The sequence below is a fragment of the Bubalus kerabau genome, chromosome 15 (assembly GCF_029407905.1).
Source record: "Bubalus kerabau isolate K-KA32 ecotype Philippines breed swamp buffalo chromosome 15, PCC_UOA_SB_1v2, whole genome shotgun sequence".
NCBI lineage: Eukaryota > Metazoa > Chordata > Mammalia > Artiodactyla > Bovidae > Bubalus > Bubalus kerabau.
In genome coordinates this window covers 27,566,731-27,581,959 of record NC_073638.1, presented here as the reverse complement: position 1 = coordinate 27,581,959, position 15,229 = coordinate 27,566,731, and the positions used below count along the sequence as shown (strand labels likewise).

The following is a 15,229-nucleotide window of genomic DNA, read 5'->3' as shown; positions in this document are numbered from 1 at the left end:
GATCAAACTAGTCAATCTTAAAGGAAATCAGCCCTGAATACTCATTGGAAGGATTAATGCTGAAGCTGAAGCTCTAATACTTTGGCCACCTTATCCAAAGAACTGATTCATTGGAAAAGACTCTGATGCTGGGAACAACTGAAGGCAGAAGGAGAAGAGGGTAACAGAGGATGAGATGGTTAGAAGGCATTACTGATTCAATGGACATGAACTTGGGCAAACTCCGGGAGATGGTGAAGGACAGGGAAGCCTGGCATGCTGCAGTCCATGGGGTTGCAAAGAGTTGGACACGGCGAGTGAACAACAAACAACAAAAACATACAAAGTATTTTTGGCACCATGTTAAATGTTTAAGTAACAATAATAATAATGTCAGTTAGTCTGAGAAGGTTGCCCATTGTGTTAGAGACACTCCTAGGGCTTCTTTTTTCTGAGAGCGTAAATACTAACCAGATGGGAGTCATTGAAACTGAGAAATTATTTTCTTTTTGCCTTAAAATTTTTTCTTCTATGCCTTGAATTCCAAGTAATCACCAGAAAATTTCCACTTATTAATTATTTTTATGCCAACACACCATGTTTTGGGGCTTCCCAGGTGGCACGGTGGTAAAGAATCTGCAATGTGGGAGACGCAGGTTCAATCCCTGGGTCAGGAAGATCTCTTGGAGTAGGAAATGCAACCCACTCCAGTATTCTTGTCTGGAAAATTCCATAGATATAGGAGCCTGGTGGGCTACGGTCCCAAAGGGTCAGACATGACTGAGCACACAAGCACGCAGTTCTAACTTAGAAATGTTTCCAAGAAGGATGCATGTTTCATTTTCTTCAGGTATGTTTTGTCTCTTCAGGTAAGCTGTCACTTCTGTATCTCCCAGACATTGTGCATCGATGAACTATTTTATTTTCGCTATTTAGTATAGCCCAAACAAAGAAGTATAGAAAAATAAAAAATCACCTAAAAGACCTGCTAGATATTTTAAACTATAGTTGACCCTTTTTTGTTTCTTTTATTAAAACTTTAATCGACTCTTGAACATTGTGGGGATTAATCCACATGTAACTAACAGTTGGCTTTCTGCATCCCTGTTTCCTCTACATCTGAGGAGTCAACCAACCATGGAACATTTAAAACTGTTCAGTTCAGTTTAGTTCAGTCGCTCAGTCGTGTCTGACTCTTTGCAACCCCATGAATCACAGCACGCCAGGCCTACCTGTCCATCACCAACTCCCGGAGTTCACCCAAACTCATGTCTATTGAGTTGGTGATGCCATGCAGCCATCTCATCCTCTGTCTTCCCCTTCTCCTCCTGCCCCCAATCCTTCCCAGCATCAGGGTCTTTTCCAATGAGTCAGCTCTTCGCATCAGGTGGCCAAAGTATTTCAGCTTCAGCATCAGTCCTTCCAATGAACACCCAGGACTGATCTCCTTTAGGATGGACTGGTTGGATCTCCTTGCAGTCCAAGGGACTCTCAAGCATCTTCTTCAACACCACAGTTCAAAAGCATCAATTCTTCGGCACTCAGCTTTCTTCACAGTCCAACTCTCACATCCATACATGATCACAGGAAAAACCATAGCCTTGACTAGGTGGACCTTTGTTGGCAAAGTAATGTCTCTGCTTTTGAATATGGTTGGTTGGTCTAGGTTGATCATAACTTTCCTTCCAAGGAGTAAGTGTCTTTTAATTTCATGGCTGCAGTCACCATCTGCAGTGATTTTGGAGCCCAGAAAAATAAAGTCTGACACTGTTTCCACTGTTTCCCCATCTATTTCCCATGAAGTGGTGGGACCGGATGCCATGATCTTTGTTTTCTGAATGTTGAGCTTTAAGCCAACTTTTTCACTCTCGTCTTTCACTTTTATCAAGAGGCTTTTTAGTTCCTCTTCACTTTCTGCCATAAGGGTGGTGTCATCTGCATATCTGAGGTTATTGAGATTTCTCCCCGCAATCTTGATTCCAGCTTGTGTTTCTTCCAGTCCAGTGTTTCTCATGATGTACTCTGTATATAAGTTAAATAAGCAGTGTGACAATATACAGCCTTGATGTACTACTTTTCCTATTTGGAACCAGTCTGTTGTTCCATGTCGAGTTCTAACTGTTGCTTCCTGACCTCCATATAGGTTTCTCAAGAGGCAGGTCAGGGGGTCTGGTATTCCCATCTCTTTCAGAATTTCCCACAGTTTATTGTTCAGAACTGTAGTTTTTACTGTTGAAAAAAAATTCATGTATAAGTGGTTCTGAGCAGTTCAAAGCCACATTGTTCGAGGGTCAACTGTATTTCCTTTGCGGTTCATTGAGAACTGACTAAAATCTTATCTTCAGTAGTCCTGTTGAGCCCTCCTATCTGGAGTTGGCTGGAATCCTGATGGCTCAGTCATTCCTTAGGCTTGACAGCTGCATATTTTCTCTAAAACAGTTGTGATGATGTGTAAAATGGGTAGAGTAACGAGTTCTTTTCAAATGCATATCTTTGCTTTGCCCCTTAGTACTTGATTTCTTTCTTATAAACTAAAATTCGAAATCCTTGATTGGTTCCAGTGTAAAGGTGAGGATCTCCCCAAGAATATGAACAGCTTATATCCTCAATGTGGCCACGTGGTACATCTTTAATCCTGGCCCCTTAGTGCCTAGCACTAGACTATAAAGAGAAGTGAAAGTTGCTCCGTCGTGTCTGACTCTTGGAGACCCCATGGACTATACAGTCCAGGAATTCTCCAGGCCAGAATACTAGCATGGGTAGCCTTTCCCTTCACCAGGTGATCTTCCCAACCCAGGGACTGAACCCAGGTTTCCCACATTGCAGGCTGATTTTTACTAGCTGAGCCACAAGGGAACCCCATGTGGGTTTAACCTTTTAGTCTGATTTCTGTAGTCTGTGGTGGTTTGGGGTTTCTTTAAACCTGTTTTCCTGATGACAGGTCTATTTTCTAGTAAGTTTAAAAGAAAAAAAGCTTTTTATCAAGGCTGATTGTAAAGACATTTAATAAATTCCTTTTCTAGAAGCCATTTCAACTGGGAATGAATTAAGCCTTATGGAAAGAATTAAGTCCAACAGGAAAAAAAAAAAAAAATTGACGATTTTCTCAGTTTTCCCAAAGGTGGTACCATTCTAGGTTTATAGGAGAGAAGTTAAGTCATTACATACAACAAGGCCTTATTGTTCTCAGTATTTGATCCAAGGACCCCAGAGTTTCCAAAATTCTTTCAGTGAGTCCCCGAAATTCTTTTAGTGAGTCCCCAAGGTCAAAACTGTTTTATAAATATTCAAACATTATTTTTATTTTTCACTCTCATTCTCTCACAGTTACATAGTGGAGATTTCAAAAGACTACATGATGTTTGATGATCTTATTACCCTGACGGCTGGTGAAATGTGTGTTTGGGTATTCTTCTGTCTTAAAAATTTCTGTTCTAATTTCTGATTTTAATTTTAACCCAATTTCTAAGTAAATATTAATAGATATTATACATATGAACAACCCTTCTTTGAAGGTTCTCAGTAATTTTTAAAAGAAGGAATCCTGAGACCAAGAAGTTTGAGAACTGCTGTGCAGCTGAGTGTGGGACTTCCCTTCTCTCACAGAATCCCAGTTGGGAGTATCAGTAGCTGCTGGTGAGCTGTGCAAGTGTGTTGCCTTAAGCCAGGCAGGTATTCAGTAAACATTTTTTAATGGAATTAAATTGGGTTCTTGGAATGCAGCTTTTGAGACCTTATTTAAGATTCTGCCCAGGGCAGTGTTGGAGCATTGAGTTCCTTGTAGCCTGCCAAGTTTCTTCGAGATGGGTGACTGGCAAGTCTCAGTATTGGGTCAAGTATTTCAGAAGTCATTTTCATGGAATATCTGCTTTAACTGATGGCTTATTGGCATTATCTAGAGCAGTGCTGTCCAATAAAATGAAAGCCACCTATATAATTTTAATTTTAGAGTAATCATATTTTTAAAACTAAAGACTTGTGATATTAATTAGGTTCCCTTCAGTTTTATTGAAGTATAATTGACAAATAGAATTGTAAGATACTTAAAGTATACAATATGATGTTTTGAAATGTATATATTGTGAAAGGATTTACTCCAGTTGAGTTAATTACCGTATCTATCATCTGACATAGTTATCTTTTCTTCCTATTAGGTGGGAATATATAAGTTCTACTCTCAACAAATTTCAGTTATACAATACCATATTATCAGCTGTAGTCACCATTTTTTACATTAGATCCTCAGACCTTATTCATTTTATAACTGAAAGATTGCACCTTTTACCAGCCTCTCCCTATTTTCCTCACTCCTCAGCCTCTGGCAGCCACTTTTCTACTTTCTGTTTCTATGAATTTGGCTCGCTCTTCCTTTTTTAAAGATTTTACATATTAGTGATACTGTGCGATAATGTGATATTTGTCTTTGGCTTATTTCACTTGGCATAATGTCCTCCCAGGTTCATCCATTTGTTGCAAATGACAGATATTTTCTTCTTTTCTAAGGCCCAATAATATTCTGTGGTATACATACACCAGATTTTATTAAATCATTCATCTGTTGATGGACACTTAGGTAATTTTAATACTTTGGGTATTGAGTGAACATTGCAAGACAATCTCTTTGAAATAATGATTTTGTTTTCTTTGGATATATACTCAGAAGTAGGATTGCTGGTAGTTTTACTTTTTATTCCTTGAGGAACCTCCATACTGTTTTCATAGTGGCTGTACCAGTTTATATTCCCACCAACAGTGTTTAAGTGTTCCCTTTTCTCTATTTCCTTGCTGGCATTTGTTATCTTGTCCTTTTTGATTGTAGACATCCTAACAGGCAGGAAGTGGTATCATTGTGGTTTTCATTTGCATTTCCCTGATGACTAGAGATGTTGAATCCCTTTTCATGTACCTGTTGGCCATTTGTATGTCTTCGTTGAAAGGATATCTGTTTAGGTCTTTTGCCTGTCTTTAAATTGGATTTTTTTTTCTTTACCTGAGTTGTATGAATTCCTTCTATATTTTGGATATTAACTCCTTATCAGATACGTGGCTTGTAAATAAATTTCCCATTCCATAGGGTTGCCTTTTTATTGAAATTAGGTTTAATAATATATTTTATTTAGCCTGGTATATCCAAAATATTCTTTCTACATGTAATCAGTGTAAAAATTATCAGTGAGATAGTTTCATTCCCTTTTTATTGTTAAGACTTTGAAATCTGATATGTATTTTTGCATGTATAGCATATCAGTTTGAACTAGCCACATTTCAAGTGCTCAGTAGTTACATGTGACTGGTGTCTACTCCATTGCACAGCACTAATCTAAACCATAAAATGATTCTAGACCTGAGCTGAGAGTAATCTAGATACTAGATAAGCTTTGTCGTATAAATAAGAGAATACAAACTTAGCTACAGAAGTTAATATAAAGCCAGCCTCTTAAAAATAATTAACAATGGCAAAATGCCTAAATGTTAGTGCATTTCTATGAGAGGTAGACTTCTTTTCATAAAAGAATATAGAAAAAAATAAAAATTAAAAAATCTTTCTCTGCACTGTTACAGTGTTTTCTCTTAACTTCTTAAAAGCGTTCCGTTTGTTTACTGTATCCTGTGAAATGATTATGCGTGCATCTGCGTACTAGTTTGAGAGAGTGCTCTTTCTCTTTTTGGAGGAATTTTAGCAACTGTGGTCTTTGCATTTTCTTCCTAAGTAGTTTCTTTTTTTTTAAGCTGCTCATTAATCGTAGCATCTCCCTGAGTGAAGAGACCTGCTTATTTCTGATGGGTAAGGAGGAAAGGTGATTTGTTTTGACCTTAATACTGAACCTTTTCGTGGCTCATTGGCTTTTATTGTCACCTTATCTTGCCTGTGAATGTGACATCAGGGTATGTGAGTGAATTATTGCCTGTTGTGAGGAAAACACTGTTTTCTAGAACTTCATTCCCTAAGAACATTACTGCACTTAGAAAAATTAGGTAAGAGTTAAAGGAACTGTGGTTTAGAAGTGAGAACAGGAGGAAATGGCTGTTTTCCCCTTCTAGAATGAATAAAGAACTAGGACTTTAAATTTGGCACATTATAAGTTTAACTTTTCCTTATACCACCTGTGTATTAAAAAAGAAATTTGTTGAATGGACATATATTGGGTAAGGAAATTCTTAAGGACTCCCAATAATCTGTATCTCTTTAGCAACATATTTGATATAATACCATGTTTAATTAATACTATTGTCAATTCACAAGATCATGCTCTTTGCAGGATGAAAGGATTCTGTGTAGAGTAGTCAAACTTAAGAAATATCTGGTCTGCTGGTAATGTGTTGGAAGTTTCCCTCTTTATTTGTTATGCTTTTCATATGTATGTGCAAGTGTGCGATTCATGGATTTTTAACACTGATCTAAAAACATTCTTTGAGAGTCTTCTGTGTACCTGCCCATTTACCTTTTGTTATCGACACACTTTATTTTTCAAGCAACTAGTATGTACTACTTTTAAAGCCTTTATTATGTAGCCTCCAGTAATCTGTGACAGTGAAAAGTTATGGTCATTGGTCTCTTCAAGTAGTCTTGAAATAATTAGAACTACCTGCTTGCCAGCTACCTGCTCTCTGACTTGGTAGTTTCTCTGTTTCACTGGTATTTTTTTTAAGGTATTGCTATTTAGAAAACTTCTACTCCTCAGTTTGCAGCTAAGGTAGGAGCTGAGTGCGAGGAAGTTTCCGTCTCTGTTAGTAAGTGGTCCCATTAGGTGCCCGTGCAGAGTAGTCCCGTGGCCTCCTCCCTTGTGTTAGCTACTTAGCATGGATGGAAGGGGGCCCAGCCTGCCTTGAGGAAGCAGCTCCCTCCCTCTTTGACATAGCCTTCAGGATCAGGTCTTGCTGTGGGTTCCATCCTGTGGCTCAGTCTGACTTTGCTGAATGAAATGCATTTTCTTCCCAATTCTATTTCTTCCATGTTCTTCCCACATCAGCTGGAAGCAGCCTGTTCTAAATGCTGCCCACAAATGGTTAGCTATTTTGCTACTAGGTCCCCCAACTTACCCCTTAAGAAAGGAGTTGATGTGTTGCAGATCCAGGACTATGGTCACTTAGTGAAGCAAATCTAATCCTTGCCAAAAAATGCCTAACATTTAAGGCTTGATTCCAGAAAAAAAGGAAATAATGACAAAAGCAGTACCTGTAACTAATGTATATTGCATGCCAGGCATTATATAAGAAGGTTGCATTCATTAGCTTAGTTAATCATCAGTAACCTTTAAAGTGGCTTCTACTGTTGCCTACACTTGATAGATAAGGAGCCATGGGAAAATTAAATAACTTGGTTATATGTTACCAGACAAATCCAAAATTTTGAACATGGTGTCAGCTTGACACCATGTTCAGCTGCTAGGCAAAACTTCGCCTCCCTGGGTCTTGTGGAAGCTTAAATCTCACTATAAAGTAAGCAGGGACTTGATGCTTTTATATATTAAAATCTCTCTGAATTTACTTCTAAGATTATGAAAAAAGTGAATGTGTTAGTCGCTCAGTCATGACTGACTCTATTGTGAACCTATGGCCTGTAGCCTGCCAGGCTCCTGTCTCTACTGTGATTTTTGTTGCTGTTGTTTTGGGAATTGTTCTTAGAGAACCAGCTGCAGATGCCAGACTAATTGCTGGTATTAAGGTCCTATATGTGGTCTTGTACAGTGATGGGAAGAAGAAATGCTAGTGGTTAGGGGCCGTAGGATTCAGGACAACTTATTAGAAGATCAGTTAGCTGGTGAGATTTGTTAATGTTTGTGCTATTGCTCCTTATAAAATTCTTTTCCCTCTTTTCTGCCCATCTCAATTCTGTGTCTTCTCAAGTTCTCTCTTCTTTGTGAAGTCTTTACCTGTGTTTACTTTTTCTCCCCCAGGTGAAGGTCATACTTCGTCCTCTATTCTACTTATACCATGTACATAGCTTTATTTATTGTATTTCCAGTGCTGTGTGGTTGGCTGTTTCACATATGTCTGTCTTCTCTACTCGATTGTGAGGTCCCTGAAGTGAAGGCTGTGTCTGGTTAATCTTCGTAGCTCAAGCCACATCCACCTCATTTTATCACATTCCATATTCAAGGCAGAGCTTAACTCAGAACTGAGCTGGAATTGCTCTGCTTGTGCCTTCCTTCCATTAGTCCTTAACCTAACAGCAGAAACAACTCCAAACAAAGTTACTGCTGTGCTGGTCATTCTTACATTTGAATCATTTACTATGTGTAGTTCCATACTGTCTTTTTTTATTTGGGCTGAACTTTTTTATTATTGACATCTTTGCTTCCCTGGTTTTCTTTATCTTTTTTTCTCAATAAGGGTAAATTTTCTTTTCCTCCCCCAGTGTATAGACCCATGTAATTTTAGGAATTGAAAGGTGCTAAATTTGCTTAGCCCTTATCCTTCATCCAGCTAATATTTGTTGAGTACATCCTGATTGAGTAGTTGAAAAAGACATAGAGATATTTGGGGGCAACCCAATATTTTGAATATTTAAGAATAATGAAGTTTAGATTTACTAGATTAAAAATGTCTTTCATCATTTATTCTGTTTTTAAATGTGTGCTGCTGAGTAACTTAAGAATCACGAGCAAAATAGAAAGATGTTTTATGCTGAAGCTGTATATATACAGCACAGAAAGATCTCCTAAAGATTTTTTTAGGATTATCATCAAGAATTTGATTCTAAAGCTGAGCTACCTGGGCTTCATTCTTCGGTCTACCACATACTAGCTATAAATTACTTCAGTTCAGTTCAGTCGCTCAGTCGTGTCCGACTCTTTGCGACCCCATGGATCGCAGCACACCAGGCCTCCCTGTCCATCACCAACTCTTGGAGTTCATTCAGACTCACGTCCATCAAGTCAGTGATGCCATCCAGCTATCTCATCCTCTGTCATCCCCTTCTCCTGCCCCCAATCCGTCCCAGCATCAGGTTCTTTTCCAATGAGTCAACTCTTCGCATGAGGTGGCCAAAGTATTGGAGTTTCAGCTTCAGCATCAGTCCTTCCATTACTTAGTCCTGGGTAATTACTGAATCTCTATGTGTCTCAGGTTCCATATTTGTAAAACAGGGTTGATAATAATATGGAGTGTTGTAAGGTTTGAATGAGTTAGTATTTACAAAGCACTAAGGATTATATAGTGTATATATACTGGCATATAGTAAGTGTTCAGTATATAGTGTGTGTGTGTATATATATATATATAGTAATACATAGTATATAGTAATTGTCTATATATAATATAGAGTATACATATAGTATATAGTTATATAGTATATATATATAGTATATAGTAATTGTCTATATATAATGTAGAGTATACGTATAGTATATAGTTATATAGTATATATATAGTATATAGTAATTGTCTATATATAATGTAGAGTATATATATAGTATATATATATAGTATATAGTTCAGTATATAGTAATTGCTGTTGCCACCGCCACCACCGCCCTTACTACTCTCACTGTTACTGGATTATAGAAGCACCTCCTGAGATGTGGGATGTGCCTGTGGAACTTCTAGTCAGACGTCACCAAGTCATCATTTACTTATCATATAAGCTTCTTGTTTTAATAAGAAGCCCTGCATATCATTCTCTGCACCAAAGCATGATTTGCCTAGATTGCAACCGCATCTGCAGGGTAATGAAGTATTTTGTTCTGGGGTTTTACTATAGGAGCAATTTAAGAAATGGCAGAAGACCCATTAGCTTTTGGAGTCTGTTCCTTTGAGACCAACTTGCTAGGAATCCATTTCCTGTCTGTTTAAAAAGAGTAAATTTATTTTCTTCATTGACGTCCTGTAAACAAGATAATGGCAATTTGTATTTTGTGGAATATGTTTTAAAGTGGATTTAATTTTCCTTAGTAAATGCTTTTTAATAATGCATGAGTGAATTTTCTTTCTCTGTTGTCAGGTTGCTATCAAGATCATTGATAAGACCCAGCTGGATGAAGAAAACTTGAAGAAGATTTTCCGAGAAGTTCAAATTATGAAGATGCTTTGCCACCCCCACATTATCAGGCTTTACCAGGTAGGATCCCTAGTGGTGTGGCGCAGGGCAACAAAGAACCCAGGGTAGTCACTTGTGTCTGTGGTTACTTTTGAAGAGAAGGTGGGTGGGTGAACATCTGCAACTTTTTTTTTCTATGTTCATATGTTCATCCTACTATTTCCCCACCCTATTATCCCCCAACTCAGTACTTCAGTTTCCCCTGGGGATTTACTAGTAAGCTCTAGCTTACCTAGGTAAGCTTGGATTCCATTCTTAGAGTTACACAAAAAGATTATTTAGAAGATGATGAGAACCTATTTATTTAGGTCAGAATCCTAAAGCAGAATGGGAAACCCAAAAGGAACAGAGAATTTAAAGAGACTAAAATAATATTAACTTTCACAGCATTTTTGAAATACCAGTGTCTGTGATCATTTTATGGATTATCACAAGGAATATTTTCAGTGTGGCTTGTTGTACCAGTCGAACCTGTCTCCTTTCAACTCTAATAGGATCCCAGACATAGTTTTTCTAAGGTTGCACTTGATGACTTGGATAACCAGGAGAATGTGTATGTGTGCTTAGTCCCTCAGTCATGTCCGACTCTTTGCAACCCCGTGGACTGTAGCCTGCCAGACTGCTCTGTCCATGGGGATTCTCCAAGCAAGAATACTGGAGTGGGTTGCCATGCCCTCCTTCAGGGGCTTCTCAGCCCAGGTATTGAACCCAGGTCTCGCATATTGCAGGCGGATTCTTTACCATCTGAGCCACCACGGAAGCCCAACCAACAGACTGACTCTGCGTAATGGCAGAGTTTTCTATTCTGCTTTACTTAGCTTCCCAGGAAGCATGCATATTTCATGCCATCATCAAAAGTGATTCCCTAGCCTTACTGCAAAAAGCAGTGTATCTAATGGCTGGAATTTTAAGCCAGATAGGAGAGGAGGACCTTGCCTTAGCAGGCGGGTGTAAGAGATATTTTGGGAGAGGTGGGGCTTTGGGATGCTTCTCAAATTGCAGTGTGTTGGCAACCATGAGCTCTGCCTGTGTATGAGGCCAGCCCTGCTCACTGCTCTCTACCAGAACAGCCAACACCTCATTCTGCAGGAAGTGGCCACCCACTCAGTTCGTTTGCTGCAGTTAGTCTGCAGTAAATGGTTACTGGCCCAGACCTGGGATCATGTGTTAAAGTGGAAAGAGTACATCTGAGGCACAACAGGCAAACTTTCAGTCTGCTGCTTTTATGGAAAAGAAAGCATGTCGTGATATTAATGTATGTTTAAGACTATAGCATTAGGGCTCTTGTCTGGCTTCATCTGCTCACATCATGAAATGAATTAGATCAGCAGGAGCAGGATTGTTGAAATTTTATCACACAAAGTTATATTGAGCAACACCTCTGTTGTGCCTGAGAAGGAAACCCATGAAAGCTTCCTGGGGTTGCCTGAAGAGCTGTGTCTGCAAGTTCAGCGCTGATGCTTCCTTCCTATCCTGACAGACAGTAAACTTCTTGACCTCACTTTTTAAAATAAATCATCTTTTAATAGTTGTAGAGCTCATTATAAAGGCTGACTTTCCTTAAGAGATTAACTTACAGGTATTAACCTTATCACTGAAATCTGCAGGTTTACCTTTCTTACCCAAGATTTCATTAGCCTTTCAGATTTAGAGACTTTCAACCCTGGCTTTGAACATTGCCCTCTTTTAGGCTTTAATTTTGCTGTCTGGCAGCTAATATTGTTAATGGGAGATTCTGAGCTGCCAAGGTGAGTGTGCATTAAGGTAGTTTTTATGTCATTTGCTAAAACTTCAGTCTCCTTGGGCTTCCAGAGTGAACCAAATTTAGATAACTATATAGGGAAGTTTTTGAACTCCTGAAAAGCTTAAAAATAAAAAAAATAATAGTCTAAAGTTAAACACAACATTGTAAATCAACTCTACTTCAACAAAATTTAAAAAAAATTTCAAAATTTACAGTCAATAAAGTGAAAGTGAAGTCAACTCTTTGCGACCCCGTGGACAATAGCCTGCACCAGGCTCCTCCATCCATGGGATTTTCTAGGCAAGAGCACTGGAGTGGGTTGCCACTTCCTTCTCTAGGGAATCTTCCCGACCCAGGGATCCAACCCAGGTCTCCCGCATTATAGACAGACGCTTTACTGTCTGAACCACCAGGGAAGTCCATAAAAGGCCTGGTATAAAGGAGATATACAATATGACATTTTTTTTTGTTTGTTTTATTTTTCCTTAACACTTATGTTTAGGATACTTACTTTTTGTTACGTGAGCCAACATATAGAGAGCTTGGAAGCAATACATGTAACAGTGGGCTAGTATCACCAGTCTGTAGAGAGTTTTTAAGTTAAAGTGAGAAAAATGACAGTTGTTACATTGAAAAATTAAAATAATTTGTATACATACATTGGAGTACTATGAAACCATTTAAAAGAAGAGATAGATCTATTGTTATAATGGTATTAATGTATAGAGATGTCAAAATGACTAGGGAATGATTTGACAAAATAATTAACTGCCAAGTATAGTGAAAGTGTAGAACTGTATTGCCTACTTTGATAGTCACTAGCCACACATGGTTGTGTATTAACATGTGGCTCGTGTGAATGAGGAACTAGATTTTTACTTTAATATTAATTTAAATATAAAAACTGGAGCTGTTTACAATGAAAAGTGTTTGAAATAATATTAATGATAATAAAATATAATATTAGAATTAATTTCACCTTTTTATTTTTTTAATGTGCTACTAGAAGAGTTAAAATTGTATGTGAGACTCACATAGTATTTCTGTTGGATACCACTACCCTAGAATGATATAGAATAAACTATTAACAGAGTTTCCTCTGGGGAATAAAATGGAAGGGCTTAGACAGAGGAAAACCTTTGGTCTTTTGTTTATATACTAGGTATTTAAAATGTTTATAATGAACATTTATACTTATACATTAATACTTTAATAAATATTTGACAAAAAAGGTAAAAAGGAAAAAGGAACTGATAACACACCACAAGTTTTTAGAAAAGTAGTAAAATAAAGACTAATATTAAAATACAAATGAGTAGTTTATATCTTTGAGGTTGTTGAATGGAAAGTTGTCATTTCCATTTTTTAAAAAGCACAGCTATATGTAATATCTGTGTAGTGCTTAAGTGATTCCAGTTGTTCTCCCTGAGTTTTATTTTGGTTGGGTTTTGGGAGGGACATTTTTGAGCTTCAAGTGATCAATGATCCAAAACTTCCAAGTGACCAAATGTGAACTTTTTGGTTCTTGGCAGTGTCTTTGTGTCTCTTTATGGAGCTTAAAAGATTGCCGAGGCCTGCTGGGACAATGCAAGGACTGACTCCCTCAAGTAGTAAATATTTCCTACTTTTAAGAACTTGGAGGAATACCTGTTTCCCGCCTTCTTCATGGCATTTGTATCTGTTCCCTCCCAGCTCTGCAAGTTTGAAGTCTCCTTTAGGCAGAAATGGTTATTAACACTTCACACGCCAAGAGAAAGCGGTTAGTCTCTGCCCTGTGCCGTCAGCCTGCCACTTGTGTCACTCTCGTTTTCCTGCCTTTGCACCAGGTCATGGAGACAGAGCGGATGATTTATCTGGTGACAGAATATGCTAGTGGAGGGGAAATATTTGGTAAGTACATCTATTGCATTCTTTGAACAGCGATGGAGCGCACTATGGCAAACCTAAAATAGCTGTTCGGTGCCTTTGTCACTTGAACAGCTGTCACTCGATGCTGCCCTTCAGTGCTGTCATTTTCTACCAGCAAAGCAATTTTAATGAGTTTTGAGTCACCTCTTAAAGTTCTCACCATCTTTGTTTCCTTAGCAAAGGTGGTTTGTTTGTTTCAGTCAGGTGTTGACAGTTGAGATTAAAGATCTTCAAAAACAAAACATTTCTCTGAACATGAGGGTCTTTCCTATTGCCAGATTCTAGTTGGGGTGACAGTATGTGACAGAACCCCTTCAAATGTGGTGGGTGGGCCCCTGTTGTATATGAAAGAGTCTCTCAGAGCAAACAGTCTCACGCTAACTCATTCTTTAACATTCACTTAAATATGACATGTAACTGTATTCCTTACCATGTGTTCACAGTTTCTTTGATGATTCTTATAATTTAGGAGGTTTTGTGTTCAGTAACTGTGTGTTGTTTTTTTTTTTTTTTTTCCTCTAACACTTAGCACAACATTAGAATTAAGCTGGAGAATTTGTTACCAGGAAATATGTCATTTTGAGGTGGTAAAAACTGGCCCCGCTCAATTTTTCTTTTGGTAGCTGTGATAAATGGAGCCAAATAAAGACTAAACTTTCAAACCTAGATTGACATGTCTTTTTATTTTTAAATTTTCTTTTTGGCATGTGAATATAGAAAAGGGTTTCTTATGTATTTTAGGTTTATCTAGTTTGTTTTTTTAGATTTTGATTTGGTTTAAGTCTGGATGGTAAGAACTTTTTTAATTTTTAAAATATTGGCACTTGCTAAGTGCCTAATATATATTAAAAAGCATGAAATCACCATTAAGTGGCATTTTCTTATTAGTGACTGGTGAGTTGTGACCGAAGATTTTTTGATATGTTAAACTGAAAGCTGATCAGTTTTATATCTAATAATCAAAACAAGTGTGAGTCTTTTTAAAAAGAGGTATCATTTCCTAATGACGTTTTCACTTGGCTTTGTATCTGCTTATGTATAATGGTAATCTTGAGAGCAAAGAGACCTTGTTATCTTAACATTCATAATAATCAAAGAACCAAGCACAGTGCACGTTAGATCTGCTTTGCTCCTTAGAAAACAGATTTCAAAAGTACAGAATAGATAACAATGCTCTGGTCGTAGATTCTTTGTGGGAACATAGCTCATGGCATGAGGAAATAGAGTAGTACTTCTCATGGTATTATTATAAAAGATCTGGAGGAGGAAGAAATTGCTGTTACCAAAAGAAAGGACTGTGCCTACACAAGGAGAGAAGTGTCTCATGAGGTCTAGTTTTTTTTTTTTTTTTTCTTGAGGTCTAGTTTTAAAAGTATCTGTATCAAGAGATGAAAGGATGGGTTTAATCAAGAATATGCGCTTTGGAGGCAGCTATACCTGGTTTTGAATCACATTGTTGCCACCTATTTGCTTTTTTACTTGGATTCCAGGACTTACATTCATGGCCTATAAAGTCAGATCTGTAATATCTCCCTTGTAGTTGTGACGATTAAATGAGA

General features: G+C 37.8%; 1 protein-coding gene across 6 annotated transcripts in view; it reads left to right on the top strand.

The window, feature by feature from the left end:
• Window positions 1-15,229, top strand: part of SIK3 (SIK family kinase 3) — a 263,967-nt gene that overhangs the window by 136,937 nt on the left and 111,801 nt on the right. For all 6 annotated transcript variants that reach the window (XM_055548187.1, XM_055548185.1, XM_055548186.1 and 3 more), the window contains exons 2-3: window positions 9,923-10,039; window positions 13,589-13,652. In XM_055548187.1, coding sequence (XP_055404162.1) covers window positions 9,923-10,039; window positions 13,589-13,652 — 181 coding nt within the window. The remainder of the gene's footprint in view (window positions 1-9,922; window positions 10,040-13,588; window positions 13,653-15,229) is intronic.